A 23,529-nucleotide genomic window follows, 5' to 3' on the forward strand; every position below is an offset into this window, starting at 1 on the left:
TTTAAAATGGAAATATTGCTGAATTTGCCTTATTTTTAGAAGTGATGCATCTGTGCCCAATGGACACGTTCTTCTTTTATTTTACCATATACCATTATAAAAAAGCATTCTGTGAATTGCATGGCAATACATAGTCCCCTACCAGTTAAAAATTATATATATTGGAACAAAAAACTAACTTGATCTATAACTTTTCATGGTGTGAACTATACAACAAATATCAAGTCAAATTCTTTAAGCATGACGAAAAAAGGAGTTGAAAACTGATTATTTGAGTGAATTTTTTAAGTCCAAGCAAGGATATATATGTTCTTTATACGTCCTTGGTCCAAGGACCATAACTCTACACAAAATCATCAGACTGGAACAAATTCTATCTTGAACTGTAACATGTCATGATGAAACCATACACCAATTAGCAAATCAATATCTTCAAGGATGAAAAAAAAAAATGTAGAAAATTTTAGTGAATTGTCTAAATCAAAGGACCGTAACTCTGCACAAAACTCAGAACTTGATCTGTAACTTGTCATTATAAAATGCATCAAGATTAATAAAAAACTAAACAATATGTATACATGTCTTAAAGTTTTAATTTTGTGCGTAGGTATAATCAAATACATATTGAACAATTCATGTTGTAAAAATTCAAAAAATATAACTATAAATGCATATATTAATAACACACCATTATATTCATAAAAAGACAAATTTATACTTGTTCATAAACTACATTTATCATTAAATCACAAATCATAAGATCAGCAGAAATTGAGGTCACATGTTTTATACCATTATGCTGGATATACATACTATAGAACCTGTCTATGAAGGGCGTATGTAGGTCAATACACATTAAGGGAGCTACCATTTGATTTTTATGGGGGGGGGATGAAATTTGAAAAAATAGGCAGGACAGGAGTTTTGAGTAAAAAAAAAGTCAGGATGAGACACTAAGTCAGGACAACAATTTAGGTAAAAAAAAAGTCAGGATAAACTAAAAAAAAAATAGGCAGGACAGAACAGAGTGAAAAATAAAAAAGGCAGGACAGTGATTACAGCTAAAAAAAAATGCAGGACAAAATTGTTCATCCTAGCCCCCCTATAAAAATCAAATGGTAGCTCCCTAAGTTCCTTTAAAGAGGAGATTCACAGGAATTCAGAATCTAGGAAACACACAACTTGGGTTATTTTTTACTTTTCACTCCCATACAATCAATTTTTCATGAAACTTCTATTTTGATAATGAATCTTAAAACAAAAAATGGTTTTCAACAAACAGATCTTTTTGATACACATTTAATCTTCAAAATGTCTGTGTTGATATCTAATATTGAATTAAAAAATGATTTTCAAGAAATAGTAGATCTTTCTGGTACAGTGTACTTATTATAAAAGAAATATTCATACCACAGATTAACAAGCTATTTATATAACTTTCAGCAGTAAAAATAATGTCATCTGCCAAGAAGTTGTATAAGGATACATTTCGGGGGGGGGGGGGGGGGGGGGGGGAGCCATTATAAACAAAAACAAGTTTTGCAGAGATGCTTTGACTTGGTTTGACTCGCAGTGATTCAAAATTTCATCAACAATTAAATGATTTATTACAAGCAAACGATGAGCTTTATGTTTTTTTTAGGCTATATACCTGTTATCTACAGATGCCAGCTTTAGCAATTATCAAACAATATTGTCAAGAAATTCAAATATCAGATCTAATACCCTAGTAAAAAATCAAGCCAGCTTGTTAGTAAAAGTATTCAAACAAAAATGAAAAGTGCCTACAGATTTATGCTCAAAGTCAAAATAGTTGTCAGTTAGTTAATTGGGCCATTTTAAGTCACAATTTCAATGCATTTATATGAATATACCAGTAAAAATCTTTTCTAAATTAAAAAAAAAATTATTACATGTAAAATTTCATTTATTATCGTCTTCAATTACCCTGAACATACAGAAATGAAAATATGAACATCATAATAATGTTTTGAGGAATGTATTTATAAGGTGAAAAACAACCTAAAACAGATGCTCATATTCTGATAAATAAATTAAAAACATGTATCCATCAAAATACAATTCTGCCTGAACACAGTGAAAATAAAAAGTTTACATTAAACAACATACTCAGTACATGTTCATACATGTTAATACACATTTGAGTCAAGCTGATTGAAAATTGATCAAATACTATTTTTCACAATTATTATTTACCCCAAAGTTTTGGAAGCTTTGAGATTTTGAACCTCGCAATTCTTTTTTAAAAGAGAAACAGAATTTTATCATTAAAGTTTTATTTTTTTTCTACTTTTTTTTTTAATCATTTATAAACAGACACTTCATATCAATATACGATCATTTATTTGCCTTCAATGTACATATGACAATATTAGATAAATTATAAAATGCCCTTCTTTATCAGTGAGCAAAGACAGTGTGATGCTACAAAAAATGATTTTAATGCAGGGTATTTTGAGGCAGGCAAGATAGTACATTAAATAACATTTAAGGTGGTACCCAACACTTTTACTAAAATTAATTTGACTCGTTTAATTTTCTTAATATTTTGACAAAGTATTTACTTTGACCCTTTGACAAAAATATAAAAATTTCAAAAAATTTTAACCAACAGTTTTATCAGAAAAATTACACTGGTTAAACATGTATCACAGTTTGACAAACACTTATTTTGATCATTGAGAAGCTTAATGTTTCCTTAACAACACAATGTAATTAAAACGTTTAGCTGATTTTACAGAGTTATCTCCCTGTAGTGTTAGGTACCACCTTAAGTATACTGAGGAATCAATGTAGAAAAAACTATAAGTTTACATCTAATACTATCAAATCAAAAATTATTGCAAGGCTTTTACTAATGAAAATGATGTGACTTGTTGAGTATGGAGAAAACAAGAACTTGCATTTCTATATCCAACACACAATTAGCTGTACATAGATTTGCATTAAATCACAATCATTATTAATCTTCAAAATTTAATTTTTTATTAAATCCCAATAATAAATGCACACAATAATTTATGAATTAACAGTAATTGGGTTAAAAATCAAATGTGTTTGAATAAGATTTATATTATGAACATGTGGTTTGTTATAAAATGTATTCAAATAAAATATATGAGGAATTTTTTTTGATAGTAAACAAAATTAATGTTCATAGAAAAAACATATTTGCCATGATGACAAAAATGCCCCAGTCTGCTGCCAAATCAAACAGGCCCTCAATGCAGTGAAAAGTAGGTAATCAAGTTCAAGAGGCAGGTTAGGTCTATTCTTGGCTTAAAATTTTACACTGATGCATAAAAAAATACACTAATAACACAAACAAATACAAACACAAAAAAACACAACACATATGGGGCGAAATTAAGCTGATTTTCTACTGGTACTAAAAAAAAGTGTGGAAAACTGATGGATTTCAAAATGACAGAATGGCAGACATCATTTTCCCTAAACAGGGATCATGACCTTATTCAACAAATTATTATGCAATTTGAAACTTTTTATGTTTTCCCTCAAAATACCAAAAGGATCATCATGGATTGAAAAATAAAAAGGGTCAAAGTTATCTACCCTGACCCTTAAGAAAAAGTATACAAAAATCTCAAATGAGCTGTATATATTTTAAAAAATATATATATTTCTCGCTTATTTTTTATTTTTTATTTTCTCCAATATTTATGAATTGATGTTTTTGACAGTCTTAAATTTTAAACCTAAAAATAACCAACCCTTGGCAAAATAAATGATTCAAATCATATAAGTGCAAATAGAAAGAGGCCTTGTTTCAAATAGATTTGATTTTTAAGCACCACATTTAGGTTATTTCATGGAGGCCAGTTTTTATTGGCGGAGGGAGCCGGAGAACTCCAAGAAACCCACCCACCTTTGATAAGAAAACTGACAATCCTAGTCAATTAAGATTGGAGTCCTGTGCACCCGTACCAACTGGGTTTGAACTCACAACCTCAGTGTTGACTGGCTAGTGATTACAGTAGTAACTACTTAGACCACTCAACCACAGAGGCCCTTGTTACAAATAGAGTTTGTGGTTTGCTTTTTATTTTTCTAAATACAAAAGTAATTGTAATATTCTATTAATTTGCATAAATTGTATAGGTATAGATATTCATAAATGGTTATAGTTTGTTAGTAAATTTAGAAATTTCTTTAAAATACAGATATATATATACAGGTATACATTTGTTTTGAAAGTCAAGGCCAAGTATGTAACATGAACCTGAAGTAAAAGACTAGCAACTTTTATAATTTTTAGAAAAAAGAAAGATCCCTAGATAATAAAATGAATGATTTCATAATATACACAAACATCTGAGCAACAAAATTCTGATATGTTATTGTTTATGTTATTTGGAATTCAGTAATAAATCTCAAAACAAAACACATTAACTCATTCATCTACTTCCAGTCGAAACAATTATAAATTAACAAAGAATTGAGCATTATAATTCTCTGTGTTGGTCCTCTGGTTTTTCTGGTTCCTCTACAAAACCAGGAACTTTAAATGATACCACAGGACAGTCTTCTTTTATATTTTGACAAAAAAGTTTCTCTATAGTTGCTGTATTAACTATTTCAAATCCTACACTCCCTCCAAAAGTGGAAGGTTTCCAATATTTAGGACTACAGATGGGGTTAGCCATTAGTCCCTTAACTGAATATGGTCCACCCATTTCAACTATTGCTTCACCAAACACAGCTTTTGGACGGCGTTTTTCAGTTATTAAACCAACATAAAACTCTACAGCCTCGATATCTCCATAAAAGTTTTCTAATTCTTTTGCTAACCATTTATTACCTAAAATAAGATATCATACATTTATCATCTGAAGAAAAATGTTTAAGAAATATGTCAAGTATTTATATATATATATATATTCCTGATATATGTATAGCACTCTCAGCTATGATTATAAGTAATTTTAAACTTTTGACCATTTTAATTCTTGTAAATACATGTATATGCAGTTGTTGTTTTTTAACATTTTCCTACACCCTAGCACATATAAATTATTATATATTTTTTTAAAACTTTATGATGACAATCCTATGAATTAATTATGATATCTATTATTTAGTGATCATTATAACCAAATTCAGTCATCTGTATATAATATAATTAATTGTTTCCCTATGTTTTAAGGTGTAAATAGTTGCTCAAACTATACCCTTTGGGTAGTGCTCCACATTTAATTGAGGAATATACAAGAAACTGAACTGAACTGAACTGCAAAATAAGATTTATGCAAGTTTGCAGTTAGTGTGCAATGATTATGTGGTTACTTTTTTTTGCATTATTGAAATTCTCATGTGAATTTAAGTTTAGTAGGTATTCATGCCAATGATTACAGATGTTCAAGAAAAGATCAAATTTTAAATCAAGACAAACATTTATAGCTTAATAACTTTATGAGCTCAAACTGCATAATGACTTGTTATATGATCTTTATGATTGACATGGCATAAATATTCCTTAACCTATACATGATATATATGGTGCTGATACTAATGAAAGCTGTATAGTCACTATGTTGACCATAGCCTTGTTCGTTAACATTTAACTTATATATTTGGGAGAAAAAAAAATGTTTTCAAGTGTTTGAAAGTTAAGGGTTTATAGTAATTATTGGCACAAGAAATAGTAAATTTATCAACTGACCTGTTAATTCTTCAAATGATTTAAAAGGTTTTAAATTAAAACGTTTTCTATAATTATTTAATGGCTGCAGACGTAATGTACGGCCATGTTTGATTAATTCCTTCACAACATTAACTGTGTATTTCCCATGATTCCTGACTGTGAACTGAAATGAAAAGAAGATGAGCAATATTAAAAGCAACATCTCGAAGAAATATTTTTTAAATGCATAAATTAAAACCAATATTTTGTATCAGTGATAATTAGTCTGTTTGTCTCTCTGGAGTGTTGCAGTATAAATCTGATCTGGAAATTACATATACCTCCACTTAGTACACAATTTAGTTTTTTCAGAAGTTTCAGAAAAATCATAAAGAATATAAGTTTGAAAATAAAACAAATTAAAATTATTTTTCATCATATTGTCACACAAAGTTATATTAGACTAGCAATTGGTGGCCATGTTTCTTTCTTTTATATTTTTAAACACATTTTCTCAAGCTTGCCAAAGAAAACTAATCTCTAGCAGAACCTATTACTATTCAAGGTGTCAAACGACACTACATGGTCAGGATGTGAAAATCACAATAATGATCAGTTGTTGCTTGCTCAATGTCCAGTGGCTAATAAATTTTATGTATATATATTAGTTTTGTGCATTGTTTTTATCTTTCATCATTTTATTTTTTTTTTGGCCATAAATTTGTCAGTTTATTTCCTCCTTGAGTTTGAATATTTCTTTCAGTTTCTTTCACCTATCTTTCAGAATAACTATCACAAGAAAAATAGATTCTAAACTAAAGTAGCTTGAGTCTACAGAAAAAACAGTTTTTTATTGCAAATTCATCTAATAAAATCAACGGTACCAATTTTGTTGCACCAGATGGGCATTTCGACAAAATATGTCTCTTCAGTGATGTTTGTGGCCAAAATATTTGAAATCCAAAGCTTATATAAAAGATGAAGAGCTATAATCCAAAAGGTCCAAAAAGTATAAGTCCAATTCGTGAAAGGAATCAGAGCTTTGCATGAGGGAGATACATTCCTTAATTTATAATAATTTCTAATACTTTGTAACAGCAAATTTAAATAACACAAAAAAATCCAGAGCTGTAATAGTGAAAACACATGGATTGAGCCATAACTACAAGAAGTTGTATTTGAACATGTTAAGCTCCAAATATCTTATCTGCAAACAGCAACACTGAATGCTGACACTTTACTGTGGATTCACTATTACTTGTGGGATACCAATTTTTCATGGATCTGTGGGTACAGGGGAACCACAAATTTATATATTCAACGAATTCCAAATTTTGTTATGGAATTATGCAGACTTTGCCTAAAGCATGAAATTAAATATCCCCGAACATGCATTTTTCTCTCAAACAAAAAAAATTTGAACCCATAAAAATCAATGAATCCACAATATAAGAAATAAAAAAAATCTGAATTTACTTACTGCCCCAGCATTCTGTTTTGATAACGAATCTACAAAAGTGGCCATTCCATGTTTTATAACAAGCTTTGGATTCACCAAAAAATCCTTCATAGTATAATTTACTCCTCCAATAGTAAAATCATCAGGCATTAATGGATGCCAATGATATAAGTGATTAAATTCCAAAGCGATACGGTTCTGGTACTGAAATGGTTCACCAAATAACAATGAAGGATCAAACAGAAGTTTAAAGTTGTAGTTACTCAAATGCTGTACATAATCTTCAATCACAATCTTGATTGTCTCCCCTGAAAACAAATATTGTAAAATTTGTATCAGCAACAGTTTCAGCATTAAATAACTTCAGTAACAAGAATTGTAAGCACTAACCATATAGTTTTATTTTGTGGTTTACTTTTTTTACCTTTTTCAGTCATTTTTTTTCTAAATTGGCATGCTTTTTTTTTTGTGACAAATTTTGATGTTTTAATAGGGGGTCTCATTGGGAGGTTCTGATCCCTGATCCCACTTACTGTTTTGTCAGATTCCTGTATCCCACTTACACTATGTACGTAAGCAATTCTCATATTTTTGTCATTTCCCGTGTCCCGCTAGACCTAATTTCCCGTTTTCATGACACAATTATTTGACTTTCACGTGTCACGCTTACAAAAAATCAGCAATCCCGCATCACACTTAGACCCCAATGAGACCCACTTAATACACTTGGTAATGCTTTTTCCAATTTCACTCTTGTTGAGTAGTGATTGTTAGTAAGTCTTTGACTAGAAAGCAAAATGTGCCTTTCTTTTTCTAATTTCATTGAATTTTTTTTATAATACAAAACACACATTTAACAAGAGTTCGACAGCATCCAAGCTTTCATTTCATACCAAAATATTTTTCATATTTTGAAAGTAACAGCTATACATAGCATGAATTATCTTGTTTGAAATATGTACTTCTATATATATATATATGTTTAACATGACCAAGCCGGAATAAGTGGTTCTATAGTTATAAACTAACCTAATAATATTAATTTTCCTGTTTGATAGAGTCTTTCATCATCCCATTCTGGATGTTCCTTTTTCATAACATCACAAACACGATTATGTTCCCTCATCCAAATGGAGGCATACATAAATAGTCCAGGGAGGTTTCCAAAAAATGAGTGACCAAGGGCATACTTGCTATCCTCTGATACGGGCATAATGTACTGCATTTCTACCTGGGCATCTTTGCTTAATGGTGGCCATTCTTCACCATTTACAGTCTAAACATAAGATTTTTATTTAAACTTTAAATATGTTTTGTATATATTTTTTTTAAGTTATAATATTCACCCGTTTTATCTAATAAATAGAATGCATGTAAATGAGACAGAATATAACTGAAAACCACTAAACAAAATATGTTTTTATTTTTTATTTTTGTGAATTCAGGATTCTGAAGTATTGTTATCATTTATTATTTCATTTTGTGGGGTTTTTAAAGTTATTTTGGCTTAAGTAAAGTGTTAATTTCTAAAATTTCGATACTTATATAACCACAAACAAAAGTTGAATAAGGCTGATAATTTTTTTTGAATCTTATCTCATTTCAGATTTATTATTTTATACAAGTTTTCCTTTTCATTATAATTCAACCAATCAATGGGAGATAACTGTAATATTTTTTTAATCCACTGACATTGTCATTTCAACTGAACTATAGAATGAGTAAACTTATTAACTAACACATGATAAATTCCAAAAACAAAACAGAACTGCATTTATTATAAAAATCATTCTATTACGTGTTAACAATGATATATATATAACTTACTTGAGCTTTTAATTTGCCATCTTTAAAAGATCTAAGTAGATTTTCATCATGCTTGTTTTTTCCATATACATGTGTCATATCAACCTATTAAATACAATGTTATATTGAATCTGAACATATGTTTCTTGTAAACCTTAAAGAACAACAAGGTACCAACCTCTTCTTACAGTACATTTTAACACATAAATAATATCCTTATAATAGTAATTTAAAATGAGATGTTTTTTTCCTCTGGAGGGCTTTTCTGTTACTAAAGAAACTAAAAATGAATTTATTTCCTAATATATTTTTTAATTACTTTTTAATGCTTATTGGAAATTAATAGATGAAAATATGCCAACAGCACTAAATTTTCAACATTATTTGACCGAAAACCTGCCGTCATTCCTATGTCATTAAACATAAATAGTTCTAATAGTCTATTTACAAATTCAATATTTGAACCTTTTATTAGAGATCTATTCGTACCACTAGTTTCCCTTAGGAGGGACATAAATTTTCATAGACAATGAAGAGCTAAACGAAAGAGCAAATTTGAAATGTGTGTTACATCTTAAAAAATTTCAAATCTTTTAATTAAGTTTAATCTTTTGCTAAGCTTTGAATATTTGATACCAATTGTAAATTTTCATTAAAGAGTAGTTAAATATTATAGATTCATTCACTGCAACAAATATGTTACAATATATTTTCACTTGAAACAGTAAAATTTCAAAACTTAAAGAACATGGCCCGATTTTTGAATATTTAGAACTAAACTCTGTCCAATAACAGCAACAACATGACAACATTATAAAGATCACATTTTAACACACTTATCAACAGTATCTTTCAGTGTAAAATATTTTCTTTTTTTATCTCATTTTGGAAAAAAATGATTTATTTAATATGTAGTTTTGTCTTTGTAATATTCGATTCTGTACCAGCCTTATAATAAATATTAACTATAATTACCCCATGACCTCCCCACTGGTACTGTGGTCCACGCTTGATGTCCGTTTTAAAAAACTGATGTGTAAAATGTTGAGCAAAGAAGCTAAACAAAGCACTAGTTCCTATTGGTTCTGGCTTGAATTTCTCTCGTATGAATAATTTATTGACTAGAACATCAACATCTGGAAGTACTTTCTTTCCTGCCACACCCATGGGGGTCGGGCACTCCACAGGGACAGGTGGCAAGGTTCTTGTGTAAAAGGAAACATTGTAATTGGCATCAAGGGTGATGTATGGATGTTCATTTTCATAGGTGGGGGGACTGTCAATCATGTCAGATCTCACTAAAAAAATAATTACAAAATGTATAACAATGATCAATATTTAATGAAATTTCATTTTATTTTCTTCATATTTTACAAATATATTTTTGTTTATAAGTATAAATAATCACCATGTTTTGCTTTTAATCATTATGTCAACTGTCTTTTTGTGAAAGATTTGACAACTTTTGTGAAATACAGAGAAACTTTGAAAAGCTAAATATACTGTGACTATTTTTACAAAATTCTTACCATAAAATTCATGTCTGATTGTTATGTCATTGCTTACAAGAAATGAAGATGTGTTGTATTTTAGTTAACATTTTAGAGAATGCAGCAATAAAGATGTGTTGTGGCTTTGTTTACAATCCAGTTAAAGCAATTCAAGTAACTCAACTGAAGATAGTTCTAACCATTATCAACATTTATAATACAAAGTTCTGGTAGCAATCAAAATATTTTAACTTCATCACTAGTATAAATAATTTAGATATTAAATGAATGATCTTAGCAATTTTTGGCATAGGACTACTGTGCGCCGCCGAATCACATTTTTGCCGAAAAGGCACAACCAGTTGTACTACTGTAGCTGTTAAAAGTATAATTCATAACCGGTATGTTGTCACAAATCTGTCCGACATTTATTCATACATTTGGCAAATTTGTGTATCGATTTTAGATTTATTCATCTAGGATTGGAATAATAAGACATGTGGAAGTGAATTTTTTAATAATTATTAGTATATGTTAACAATTTATTTCAAAACTAAATAATGCACAATGTAATTAAAGCATACTTGTAATGTAAATTCAGCATTATACATTTGTATTTCTCATCTTATGCAAAATTTGTTCGATTACAAAAGATAATAAATATATTGAGGTACACACATACCTGTAAGCATTTTATTATCTTTAAAGATATTTTTTTTAAAAACATGTGTTGTATATTTTAAAGCTGCCATTCAAATGCCAGGCCATTCATACAAAATACAATAACATGATACAACGCTTTAAAATACAAAATATAAAATCGCCTTTCTGAGAAATATTGATAATCTAATAGATTTAATTTTTTTTTTAAAATACCAGACCCCAATTTCAAAGAAAAATTATACATGTAAAATGTACATTTTTTTTATTTAAAGTTCTGTAGGTAGGTCATATGTTCTTATTGTCCATATTGACCTTGGATTTTAGGTCTTGATGGTACAATCAACGAGCACCTTCAAGATTTTTGGACATAGATGGACCAAATAAGGCTTAAAATGGTCAATTAAATCAGGTAGACTGGACAAAATCAATTAAAGAAAAGAAAATTAATCTAAATTACAAAATATTTTGAAATGCAGATATGTTTCAAAACATTTTGGAATATTTTTTCATGGTGCATATTGAAAAGCCAAAATTAAATGAATTTTGAACACATCTAGAATAACTACAGTTGCTTGTTTCTGAATAGTACTTGACAATTTAAAAAAATATCTTAAAGAAATGTACCTTTTGTCTGACAAATACTGCGGATTCATATAATTTTGGGGGTTTCAATTTTCATGGATCGAGAAAGACTTGCATTTTCGTGGATAATTGAAATTATGGTTTTGCCAATGTCTGCATACAACCTTATAAAAAATTTGAAATTTGATGAACATTTAAATTTGTGGTTTATCTGTATCAACAAAATCAATGAAAATTTGTACCCCACAAAAAATAATGAATTCACTGTAAGTAGTAGTAATGAAATTTAATCTTACCCTTAAAGTAACCCAAGTTCTATCTAACCATGCAATTAATATATTAAACCTTATAATAAACTTACTGGTATAAACTTTCTTCATAATAAAGCCTCTCAGGAAAGGTATATTATTGACCATGTTCCACAACCAATTATTCCCTATCATAAGGTTATGTAATGTTAGCGGTGAAGGCTTCAACCATAACTTAATTCTTTTTGAGAAAGTTGCTGAAATAAAAAAATGTAAAAATAAGAGGAAGAAAAGAGAGACTGTGATTCCAGAATCCCCTAATGGGATATACAAGTACATGGTAATCATAATTATACTCTGTGTAGTCTCATTTAAGGGTTATGGTAATCACAAAATCATAAATGATGCTGCAATTGACTGTTATATAACTTTATCTAAGTCTTGGTGATAAAAAATGACTAAATTGTTATTTAGTTATCAGTGCTTATCACATATGTTTTCTTTGAACATTTTGAGATGTATATCAGATATCTATATGCTTTAAATCACATACTATCCATAAGAGCCCCAAGTGAAAAAAGAAGTCTTTTCACTTGGGGCTCGTATGGATAGTAAAAAAGTTATTGTAATCGACTAGCAATGGATTGTTGAGACTTGATATATGTTTATACATTGTAGAAAATTGTAAATAAATAAAAAAAACATCAAACAATTTTCTTTTGTAGTGAGGTCCAAAAAAGGGGGGTCCATGCCCCAAATACCTGTGCTTTAAATACATATAATCAGTAAGATTGATAATAACAAAATAAATGTGTCTATGGGCCACAAATGCTTGTAAATGTGCATGAGTCAACTACCATATACAGATGCAGGATTCTGGTAAGCCCATTTTGTGATTTTCAGCATTGTGTATTAAAGTTTCAAAAAGTCTGGTTGAGGCAAACAAATGTTAGAGAACAGAAACAAAATTTTTACAATTTTATGTTTACAAAGGGGCATAACTCATGAATGGTTATATAGCCATTCCATATTAAAACACTACACAATAAAAATAATAAATTGACCAACATGAATCTTAAACAATAAACGTTTATTTCATGCTAATTACAGATGTAGGTAGACAAAGATTAATTATTTGGCCAAACAGGGTGAGTCTTGAATATTTAATCTGCTTTATAAATACATTTGTATTTCATCAGTAATTTGTTATTATAACTGACTACTTAATTAAGCAAGACTATTTGTTCATATGGCTACATTACTTGCTCAAACTATACTTTGTTTATTTTTTTGTGAATTATTAAATCAGGGACAAAATCTGAATTTGTCATAACATTTAAAAGGTTCAACATTTATACTACATTGTACTAAGTTCCATGTTGATGACCGTTGAGGTTACCATAAATTCATAGAAAACTATGTTACCTGAGAATATCATTATCTATGTTCAGTGAACTGTGTAACCCAGGGGTCAAAAATATAATTTGGCATACCACATTTAATTACCATGTGTACAATTTGATGTGACCACAGTCATTCATGGTTATAATACTACTTTATCCATTTTTTTTAAACCTGATATTGGATAAAATAACTGATGAATAAAAAACAGGAACAACATGCAGAAGGATAGACAGACACACAGACCAGAAACATGTTGACCCTCTTCTAAAGAAGGCAAAGCAGAACAATTATTCCAAAAATTTGTCATGTTTTGGTAGTGAACTGAGTATTTAACAATTGTAATGTCAATACTAAGGATTTCTTCATTTTTTTCCTATTTTGAATTTATTTTAATATATTTTTTTTTCTTTTTAGAAACTTTCAAGATGAACAAAGATAACTAATGTAATAAGTTATTCTCAAATGTAAATACACCCTATCCTATTTGGAAATCTGTTCCACTCAACCTGAGAATCTGCTCTGCTTGAACTTTTGACGCCATACAACAATCACTTTTCCATTGTGGCCTCAGATATTATCTATTATGACATCAAACTTTTACAGGAACTTTTGATGTCCAATTAAGGCTGACAAATAATTATAAGATGAATTGATGATGCAGCACTAAACAAGTCTATCAATTAAATATTTTTATTTATTTTTATCCAACACCTATCTGGTTTATCTTTTTTTCAATTGTCTCCTTAAATTAAGTCCATATTAGTCAGAATGTATCTTCATTAAGATATCTCATTCACTAAATTCAAGTATTCTTAAAAGATCATAGTAGATAACCTTGTTTACGTGTCACTAATTTCAAGTGAGTTGAAATCTGAATGGATTACAGGAAGTATACATATTCAATATGATTTTAACATAAGTTTATTGTAAATGTTTGCTACTGAATAAACAATAAAAGAGAATAGATAACTGTTCTTAAAACTATGCCATAAGGCCACCAACAGAAATCTTGTATAACAGAATTTACACTGAACTGCTACTAATGTATAGAGTAAGGAGATGTGATATATATGATTGTCAATGAGTCAACCATCCACAAGATGCTTAAAGACAAGGATCTTTACCATGGTAACAACAATGGGTTACTACATGACCTTCAAAAATGAGCAAAACCAATACTATGCAGTAGTCACTCAACTATGAAAATTAGGTCAAGGACAGTAGACATGGAACAGATGTAAAGCATCTGTTTACTAAATATGAAGCGTCTAGGTCTTCTACCTGCTGAATTGTAAAGATTTATAAGTAATTTCAGTAAGTCCATTTACTAAAATGTGTTTGAGCTTTTGATTTTGCCATTTGATTTGGGACATTCCATTTTGAATTTTCTCCAGAGTTCAGTATTTTTGTGATTTTACTTTTTTTCCATGTATCATATTCTACAACTTTCATCTCAGGCAAGACAAAAACATTGATTTATATCAGTGCTAAGTACTATCAATACAATTTAAGGAGATGTGTGGTATGATTGTCAGTGAAACACCTATCCAGCTAGGTTCAAATGAAGTTGATGAAAGCTATTGTAGGCAGCCCTAAGGCCTGTCTACAATGAGAAAAACCCATACCATACCTTCTGGCCAGATGAGCTAAAAATGTGTACAGTAGACAAAAATGTGTGGCAATTATGATAAATATAACCATAATACATAACGTTTAGACAAAAGGATGTGTCTGTATACTCCTTTCACACTGTTTCAAAAGGCCATATATGTTAAAATAAAACATACAATATTTTAACAAATTACATGTTTTACAACATTTTATGTGGATTCATAAATGAGGGATTGCTTCTTTTGATTTATGTATTTAAATCACCTTTTTAAATGTGCAGTATTTCAGAAACATTTCACCAAGAAAACTATTTATCTTAATATCTTCTGTAAAACATGTTAGACATTGCTTAAGTTGTATTGTAAAATCTTACATGTAAAACAAGATTATAATAAATCATTGTAAAAAAAATTTGCAAACAATGCAACTTTCATAGATAAAATAACAACATGGGACTTCCTATTATTTTTATAAGAGTTTCCGTTTTGCGTTTGTTTAATGTCAAGTACTAATTATCAGCACTCTATTGTTCAATTATAGTTTTTAACAATATATTTTTGTATTTAAAATTTGATAAAAATAATCACAATCAAAATTCAATTATTGTGCAGCAGACACTTGACACTTACAAATAAGGAAGCAAAAATGGGGGGAATTTGATTCATAAAACTGAATGGATGAGGAAACAACTTTTCCACTATATTGTTCTTGCAGGGTGCAACAGGATTAGCTGTTTTCAAGCCTTAATTATAAAACAAAGGTAGCCCTATATTTTTCAACAATCAAATCCATTCACATTTTAACCACTTGAGTTAAAGGAGTAGGTCCGGTAAGACCCCTTTTTGGCCCCAAAAAATAACAGTTTTACAAAATTGTTAAAATGTAAACTTTTAGTTATTAATTGGACAGTAAAATGGTTCTGCTACATAAATATGGGCAGTTTTTGACAATACAATGCACATATATCAGTTGTAGTACTATTAAGTCATGCTTAATTACGGAAATCTTCAAAATTCTATCATTTTAGTTAAATTTTAGACTGTTTCCGTGTAAAACGAAAGTGGTCGCATTCGTGTTCATCCTTAATATTGAAATGCAAGTTGTATTTCATGATAATACATAACATATATAAAGGTTGTGGATGAACACGGATGCGGCCACTTTCGTTATTGACAAAAACCATCTGAAAAGTGTCGTTTTTTGGCATATTTGAGAGATTTTTCATATTTGAGCTTGAATCGGATCGTTTTTAATGACTAAATCAGTTAAAATCTTTCATATAAATTAATTGAATCAAGTGAAATAGACACTTAAGTGTTTAAAAAGTGGTCAAAATCTTTCGTCAGATGAAACTGAAATTTGAGGCCAAAATGAGTCCTTACCGGACCTACTCCTTTGGATTTTACCTAAAGTTTTTCAAATGTTAAACATATATTTGCAGGTTTAACTTTATCAGATTTCAGGCTATTTTTACTTTAGACTGGAAGTCTCCCATGGGTTGACATGTCTATGGATTCTGTTGTAATTTTAGTACATGTACTACTAGATATAAAAATAAGAAGATGTGGTATGATTGCTAATAAGACAACTCTCCACAAGAGACCAAATTAGACAGAAATAAACAACATTAGGTCACTGAACAGCTTTCAACAATGAGCAAAGTCCATACAGCATAGTAAGATGTTTGTTTAACTGACTTATTCTCTTTCAGTGAATTTTATAAATAAGTTTGTTTTTTGAAACAAATTTGTTTATCTCATCAGTTGAAAATAGAGCAAATTGGGTAATTTTGCTCATGTATCTTTATTTTTTGTATTATATAGAAATAAGAAGACATGGTAAGAGTTTCAATTAGACAATTGCTCTCCGTCCAACCCAGAATTTATAATAAGTTAACAATTATAGGTCAAAGTACAGCCTTCAATAAGGAGCCTTGGCTCACACCAAACAGCAAGCTAAAAGGGCCCCAACAATCATAGGCGGATCCAGGGGGGCCTGGAGGGCCCGGGCCCCCCCTTAAGTTTAAAAAATTTGGTTGATTATATAGGGAATCACTGACGCATGACTGGAGCGGGCCCCCCTTAGGTCAGTCAGACGGCCCCCCTTAGGAAAAGTTCTGGATCCGCCACTGACAATGACGTGTGTAAAACCATTCAAATAGCAAAACCAGAGGTCTAATCTATTGTGCTGATTGGGCCATTTTAATTTGATTCTAAAAAACTGTTTATGTTTTATAAAATACCATTAATAAAGGTTGATCCAGATTCATTTGATGTACCATGCGCCCTATATTCCCAATCCTATGTACATTTATATTTATGGCTACTTTAAATGGTCATTTTATAATGAAGTACTAGGCTAACAAAGGGGGAATACTTATAACTTAAGTATATAAATATGAATTATTTACTGAACTGCCCATAGCTGTTTAAGTCAAGTACTATTAGAACTGAAACAGTCTAACTGCTCTAATCATAAATATTGACTTTGTCCATCTCTGATAAAGGTGTCTTTAAATTCTATCAGATTTGTTTACCACTAGAATTAGATGTTGACAAAGCACTGATAAATAATGAACAAGTCAATCCTATGGAGAATTATGAATCAGTTAAATTCCTATTTACACATATTTGCAGAGGAGGAAGAAAAATCCAGCTTTTAATTTAACAAATTTATCTAAATTCCTTGAATTATAATAATAGAAATAGAAATTGTTTTTGAGATAACCATTAAAAAATAATTTACCATGTTATGGTAAGCAAAATGCCAGGAAAAATGAGATTTGGCAAGTAAATCTCAAGCCCTATTCGATATCAAGTAATGCATTTTAAACATTTTCCAAAGTAGTTAATAGTTTATGTACTGCAATCAGTTAATCTATAATTGCTAACAGTTTCACATTATTTTCTCTATTAGTACAAAGTGGCTCATTGAAAATCATAGCACATCTCCTTATTTCACAAGAACATGTTGACTTATTTGAATATTTAAAAAAAATGTCCTCTCCTGGAAGTTAAAAGTGAAATACACAGATTCATAGAGAATAGGGCTGTGTATCCCCCCTTTTTTCTTCTTTAAAGCACACCCAAAATATAGGATGTGTCAAGAGTTTACTGAATCAATACATAGAAATAGGCTATTAATAAAATTAAGAATAGAAAGGGAGAATATGTCAAAAAGACAACAACCCAACCAAATAGCAGACTACAGCTGATGTATGGTCACCAATGGGTCTTCAATGAGTGATATATTCCCGCACCCATAGTTGGTCCTAAGCTGGCCTCTTATTAAGTCAATCAATACTTACGAGTTTCACAATTTCTTCCATAGAAGTCTGTGCTTGTACAGTCACATTCATAATCTTTGAATCCTTTTGTAAGACAAACTCCTCCATTTTGACAGGGGTAAGAACAACATAAATTATCTGAAAGAAAAAAATATGGTATGTCACTTTTATAAGAATAGAGAAATACATGCTGAATTGAAACATTTATCTGGATGTAAAACAAATATTGCCATCAAACAAGGAAAGTGAAAGAAGATCATGTCTACTGGATGTTGTGCAGCCTACAGCTAACAGAATGTGGAAAGAAGAAGTTTTAACTTCAAGGTTTAATCATTTTTTTATATAACATTTTATTCTAAAATTGTTTAAAAGATCTGCTGTTAGGTGTAAGCCTATGGACCTGGCATTCAATTACAAAACTGCAACCTGGAAACATAAGTAATGAACCTAACTAGACATTTCTATAGAAAAATAATTGTGTCAAGAGGTCTTATACTCAAATAATTCTAATATGAGGGTTGAACCAAGTTATTTTCTTGCAAGGGTTTGGACAGTTTTATTGTTACCTTCTAACTAAAATTTCAAGCAGAAAAAATCTTGCTTATTTAATTATGACTGAACATATGTAGTATGTTGTAATTTTTTATATCAGAACATTATTCATGTGTCTCTTTTGATGATTGAAACATGAATGTAAGATAAAGGCAAGGTGAACCTTGTCAGACAGACATAATGTTTGTTTCATTTTGGTCTTTTGTGGATAGTTGTCTCATTGGCAATCATACCACATCTTCTTTTTTATATATACAGGCTGTAATAATTTGAAAAAATTAATCTTAGAGTAAAAACATGACAATCATCATTGAGCCATAAAAATAAGGTCAAAATAAGATGTACCCAGTCAGACAGACATTTACACTTTACAAATACATTTAACAAAACATATAGATAACCTGTTGCTCATTGTGAATGAAAGAAACTGATTTAAACAGGAAGCCAAAAAATAAAGTTACGGTCAGATGGCACTTGTCAAACAGATATATTTTCCTTACAAAGATTATACTCAACAACTTCCTCAAAGTTACAATATCTTTAGTAACCAAAAAGTAGGCCACGGACAATAAATTACTGGTGTCAATATTAAACCATTTGCATTGTTTGACATTTGTACCTTCGGAATTATAAGATTTGTGCATTTTTCACCATTGTTTCCATCTGATCTGTTAAGGGGAATTCAATTTCTATTTAAAAACTGTCATAAATCATGCTCAGAGTTCATGATTAAGTGAAGAGTTATCTCCCATATATAAGATCCATCTGATCAGTGAAGTGGGATTCAATTTCTGTTTGCAAACTGTCATAATTCATGATTAAGTGAAGAGTTATCTCACATATATAAGATCCATCTGATCAGTGAAGTGGGATTCAAATTCTATTTGCAAACTGTCATAGTTCATGATTAAGTGAACAGTTATCTCCCATATATAAGATCCACCTGATCAGTGAAGTGGGATTCAATTTCTGTTTGCAAACTGTCATAGTTCATGATTAAGTGAACAGTTATCTCCCATATATAAGATCCACCTGATCAGTGAAGTGGGATTCAATTTCTGTTTGCAAACTGTCATAGTTCATGATTAAGTGAAGTTATCTCACATATATAAGATCCATCTGATCAGTGAAGTGGGATTCAAATTCTATTTGCAAACTGTCATAGTTCATGATTAAGTAAAGAGTTATCTCCCATATGTAAGATCCATCTGATCAGTGAAGTGGGTTTCAGTTTCAATTTGCAAACTGTCATAATTCATGATTAAGTAAAGAGTTATCTCTCATATGTAAGATCCATCTGATCAGTGAAGTGGGTTTCAGTTTCAATTTGCAAACTGTCATAATTCATGATTAAGTAAAGAGTTATCTCCCATATGTAAGATCCATCTGATCAGTGAAGTGGGTTTCAGTTTCTATTTTCAAACTGTCATAATTCATGATTAAGTATTGAAAAGAGTTGTCTCCCCTATGTAAGATCAGATGGATCAGTGAAGTGGGATTCAATTTCTATTTGCAAACTGTCATAATTCATGATTTTGTTAATACTTTAACTTATTTCAGAACCCCTTATAGCTGGAGTGTTTATTAAAAGGTATTTATTTCAATAACTCCAAACCTATATCATTATATATTCATCTTATTTCACTCCCACCCTATATAATTAAGACAAAAATTGCACAAAGCCAGACATGTCATAAAGCAGTTAGGGACTAAAAATAAAATGGTCCCTGCCACAGCGTTTTAAAATCTTAGATACTTCATCAGATAATCAAAATATTTAACTAAATGTCTAATGAAGTTCAATGAAGTGTTTCCAAGTAGAACAATTTAAGTGCTCACTCATTAGTAATGGATGTAACCAATATACTATGTACACTTGGATAAATCTGTCTTGTTTTATTAAATATGAAAAGAAACATTTTCACCAATTAATCTTAATAAGGTATTCTTAAACTTGTCAAACAGTTATCCACTCTAAAGGATCTCACTTTTTGTTAAAATTATCTTTAAACTCAGGGAATGGGCATGAAATATTACAGGTGAATAAAAACAGCTGATGCAGCATCTTATTAATGTATAAATGCAGCTATAGTCTTGTTACAAACTTGCTGTACAGGAGATCAGAAAACTTAACCAAAATCATTGATACAAGCTGAAACTTAAGTCTTATAGAAATTAGTAAAATTAAATAAAAAATCATATCTGCATTTTAAAATAATTGAGTAAAGATGTTGTATTCAAACTAGTTTCAAGTTTTGATTTTGGTTTTTTTCTTTTGTTATGTAAAAAAATCACACTCTTAAAAAAAAAAACTTCTTAGGCTAACTAGGACCTTTTATTGATTGACCAACATAACAAGTTTTGTTTTATGAAATAATCTATGACAGGTGGATGCATGTTAGTACCATGTCAGTACATTAGGTCTATACTATGAACAACACTGTTGTTATCCTGGCTATGGAGGACTTCATTGCTCAGATCACCCCTCAGTATTTTTCCACTACATGACTTTTACTACTGTATACTATTTCATTTAATTACTTTCACTCCAAATTGAGCTTCATCATCCTCTCAAAAAACTGATCATTAATTAGATACTAGGATAAAAATTTGTATGCCTGACGTGAACTTCATCTACTAAAATATCATCAGTGACGCACAAATGAAATCAAGAATGTGTCCATATCACACAGATGCTCCACCCACACTATCATTTTCTGTGTTAAGTTTATTGTGAAATTATGGTCAAAACAATAATTTGGCATTTAAATTAAAAAGATTATATACTAGGGAACATGTGTATTAAGTTTCAAGTTGATTGAACTTCATCAAAAACTACCACTTGAAGTGGGACTGACAGAGGAATGGACCAACTGAATGACGAAAACAAACAGACGGACAAATAAATGGAGAGACGAACTGTTGCACGGAGCCAAAAATAAATCATGTTCCTAATAGAGGCATAAAATGATAATAAAAGCAAAATAAAGTATGAAGTTAAAGAATATTGACGACCCAAAATGACTAAAATGTTTGCCAAATACAGCTAAGGTAATCTATTTCTGAGGTAGAAAAAGAAAGAAGTCTGGTGTTCTTGAAATTATCATATTTTTCAGTCGTGAATGATTTCTCAAGGCCCCTGATATAAAATATTTTGGTCCGAAATTTGAATTAAGTTGATGAATTGCATTATATAATTCACAAAAAAAAAGGTTTCTGTGGCTTTAAAAGAATTCAATTCAAACATGCATGACATACATTTAATTTTCACTTTAAATTGTCACTGCATAAATTGTCAAAAAATACAAGTATTCAAAATTTACATTTAATTTTCCCATTAACTAAATTATCACTGTATAAAATTGTCAAATAATGCAAGTCTTCAAAATTTACATATTAACAAGGTGATACATTAAAGTTATCTCACTATTGCATCATTCATCAATAAATTTAGTAAATTTTCTTCAATTATTTATGTTCAATATATCAATAAAATAGCTTTAATCAAATTATTTTGGTATAAAAGCTTTTACACAAGAAAACACCAGTAAACTAAATAAAGATCTTTAAATTAAACATGCTTTTTCCTTAAGATATGACATAATTTCTAGAATTTGTTTAAACTTCAACAAAATACCCCCTGGGATAACTGTTAACAATGTAATTGTTCCTTATAGGTTTTTTTAAGTTACAAAAAAAATCAAGAAAATTCCCAGACAGGCAGGCAATTGTCTTTTTTATCTTTACAAATCAGAAGAATGATAGTGTGTGAAATTAACATTGAAAACATATTTGTATACATCTTGAGGGTTAACCTGGAATCATTTGTGAAGGTCATTGTCCAAGCTATATTGAAAAAAATCTTAATTTTACTACAGACAATTGCAAATTTTAATCAGATTGAATATTACAAGTTTTTTTTTGTTTTTTTAAAATCATTATTTACAAACAACTCATTACCTATAGCACAAAATTGATGTAAATATCTTAAGTGATATTGCCAGCCTTCTTAATGCATGGATGTAAAAAAGGGGATGTGGTACGTAGGATTGCTAATTATGAAACAACTCTCCTCAGGAGAACAAATGACACAGAAATTAACAGCTATAGGTCACTGTATGGCCTTTAACAATGAGCAAAGCCCATATTATAAAGTTAGTTATAAATGGCCCCAAAATTCAAAATTTACATAAGAATAGATTGGCTGTTTATTGTCAAAAGGCAAATTAAATGCAATATCCAGTACCAGACTATTTCAATAAGTAATGAAAATGAACGCAGCGTTAAATTTAACAGACCAACAATTATTCCAAGGCTAGATTGGCTGACCAGTCTTTGCTCTTACTATCTTAATAGTGCATATTTAGTGGACATCTTAATCTAATCTAAATATATATAGATGCTTAATCAAATATCTATACTTCTCCATGGGAGCGTAACAAAAGTTCAAAAGTAAAAGATCTTCCATCATGGAGGCCCTCATTAGATGGAAAAATGGGTATGACATTAATAGAATCAACTTCATCTATTGATTGATTGTTTGATTGTTTGTATTTCAATGCCACCTTTAAGCTCCGTATCCTCATGCTATTTCGTGGCAGCCGGGTTTTTTTGGTGGAGGCAGTTGGAGTGCCCAGAGAAAACCACTAACCTTTGATAGGAAAACTGACAATCCTAGTCTATGAAGATTGGAGCGGAGCCCACCCACACAAGCAGGGTTCGAACTCACAACCTCAGTGTTGATTTATCTATTGAAGGATGTAGTA

The 23,529-nt window shown here is 30.0% G+C and overlaps 1 protein-coding gene across 3 annotated transcripts in view; it reads right to left on the reverse strand.

Annotated features, from left to right (window-relative positions):
* Positions 1–4,410: 4,410 nt before the first annotated feature.
* The window catches only part of LOC134707705 (prostaglandin G/H synthase 2-like), a 30,049-nt gene continuing 10,930 nt past the window's right edge, over positions 4,411–23,529 (reverse strand). For all 3 annotated transcript variants that reach the window (XM_063567701.1, XM_063567703.1, XM_063567702.1), the window contains exons 4-11: positions 18,233–18,349; positions 12,024–12,167; positions 9,903–10,225; positions 8,949–9,032; positions 8,151–8,397; positions 7,143–7,429; positions 5,702–5,846; positions 4,411–4,840 (exon numbers count right to left, since the gene is read on the reverse strand). In XM_063567701.1, coding sequence (XP_063423771.1) covers positions 4,485–4,840; positions 5,702–5,846; positions 7,143–7,429; positions 8,151–8,397; positions 8,949–9,032; positions 9,903–10,225; positions 12,024–12,167; positions 18,233–18,349 — 1,703 coding nt within the window. In that variant the 3' untranslated portion in view covers positions 4,411–4,484. The remainder of the gene's footprint in view (positions 4,841–5,701; positions 5,847–7,142; positions 7,430–8,150; positions 8,398–8,948; positions 9,033–9,902; positions 10,226–12,023; positions 12,168–18,232; positions 18,350–23,529) is intronic.

The sequence above is a fragment of the Mytilus trossulus genome, chromosome 2, assembly GCF_036588685.1.
Source record: "Mytilus trossulus isolate FHL-02 chromosome 2, PNRI_Mtr1.1.1.hap1, whole genome shotgun sequence".
Taxonomy (NCBI): domain Eukaryota; kingdom Metazoa; phylum Mollusca; class Bivalvia; order Mytilida; family Mytilidae; genus Mytilus; species Mytilus trossulus.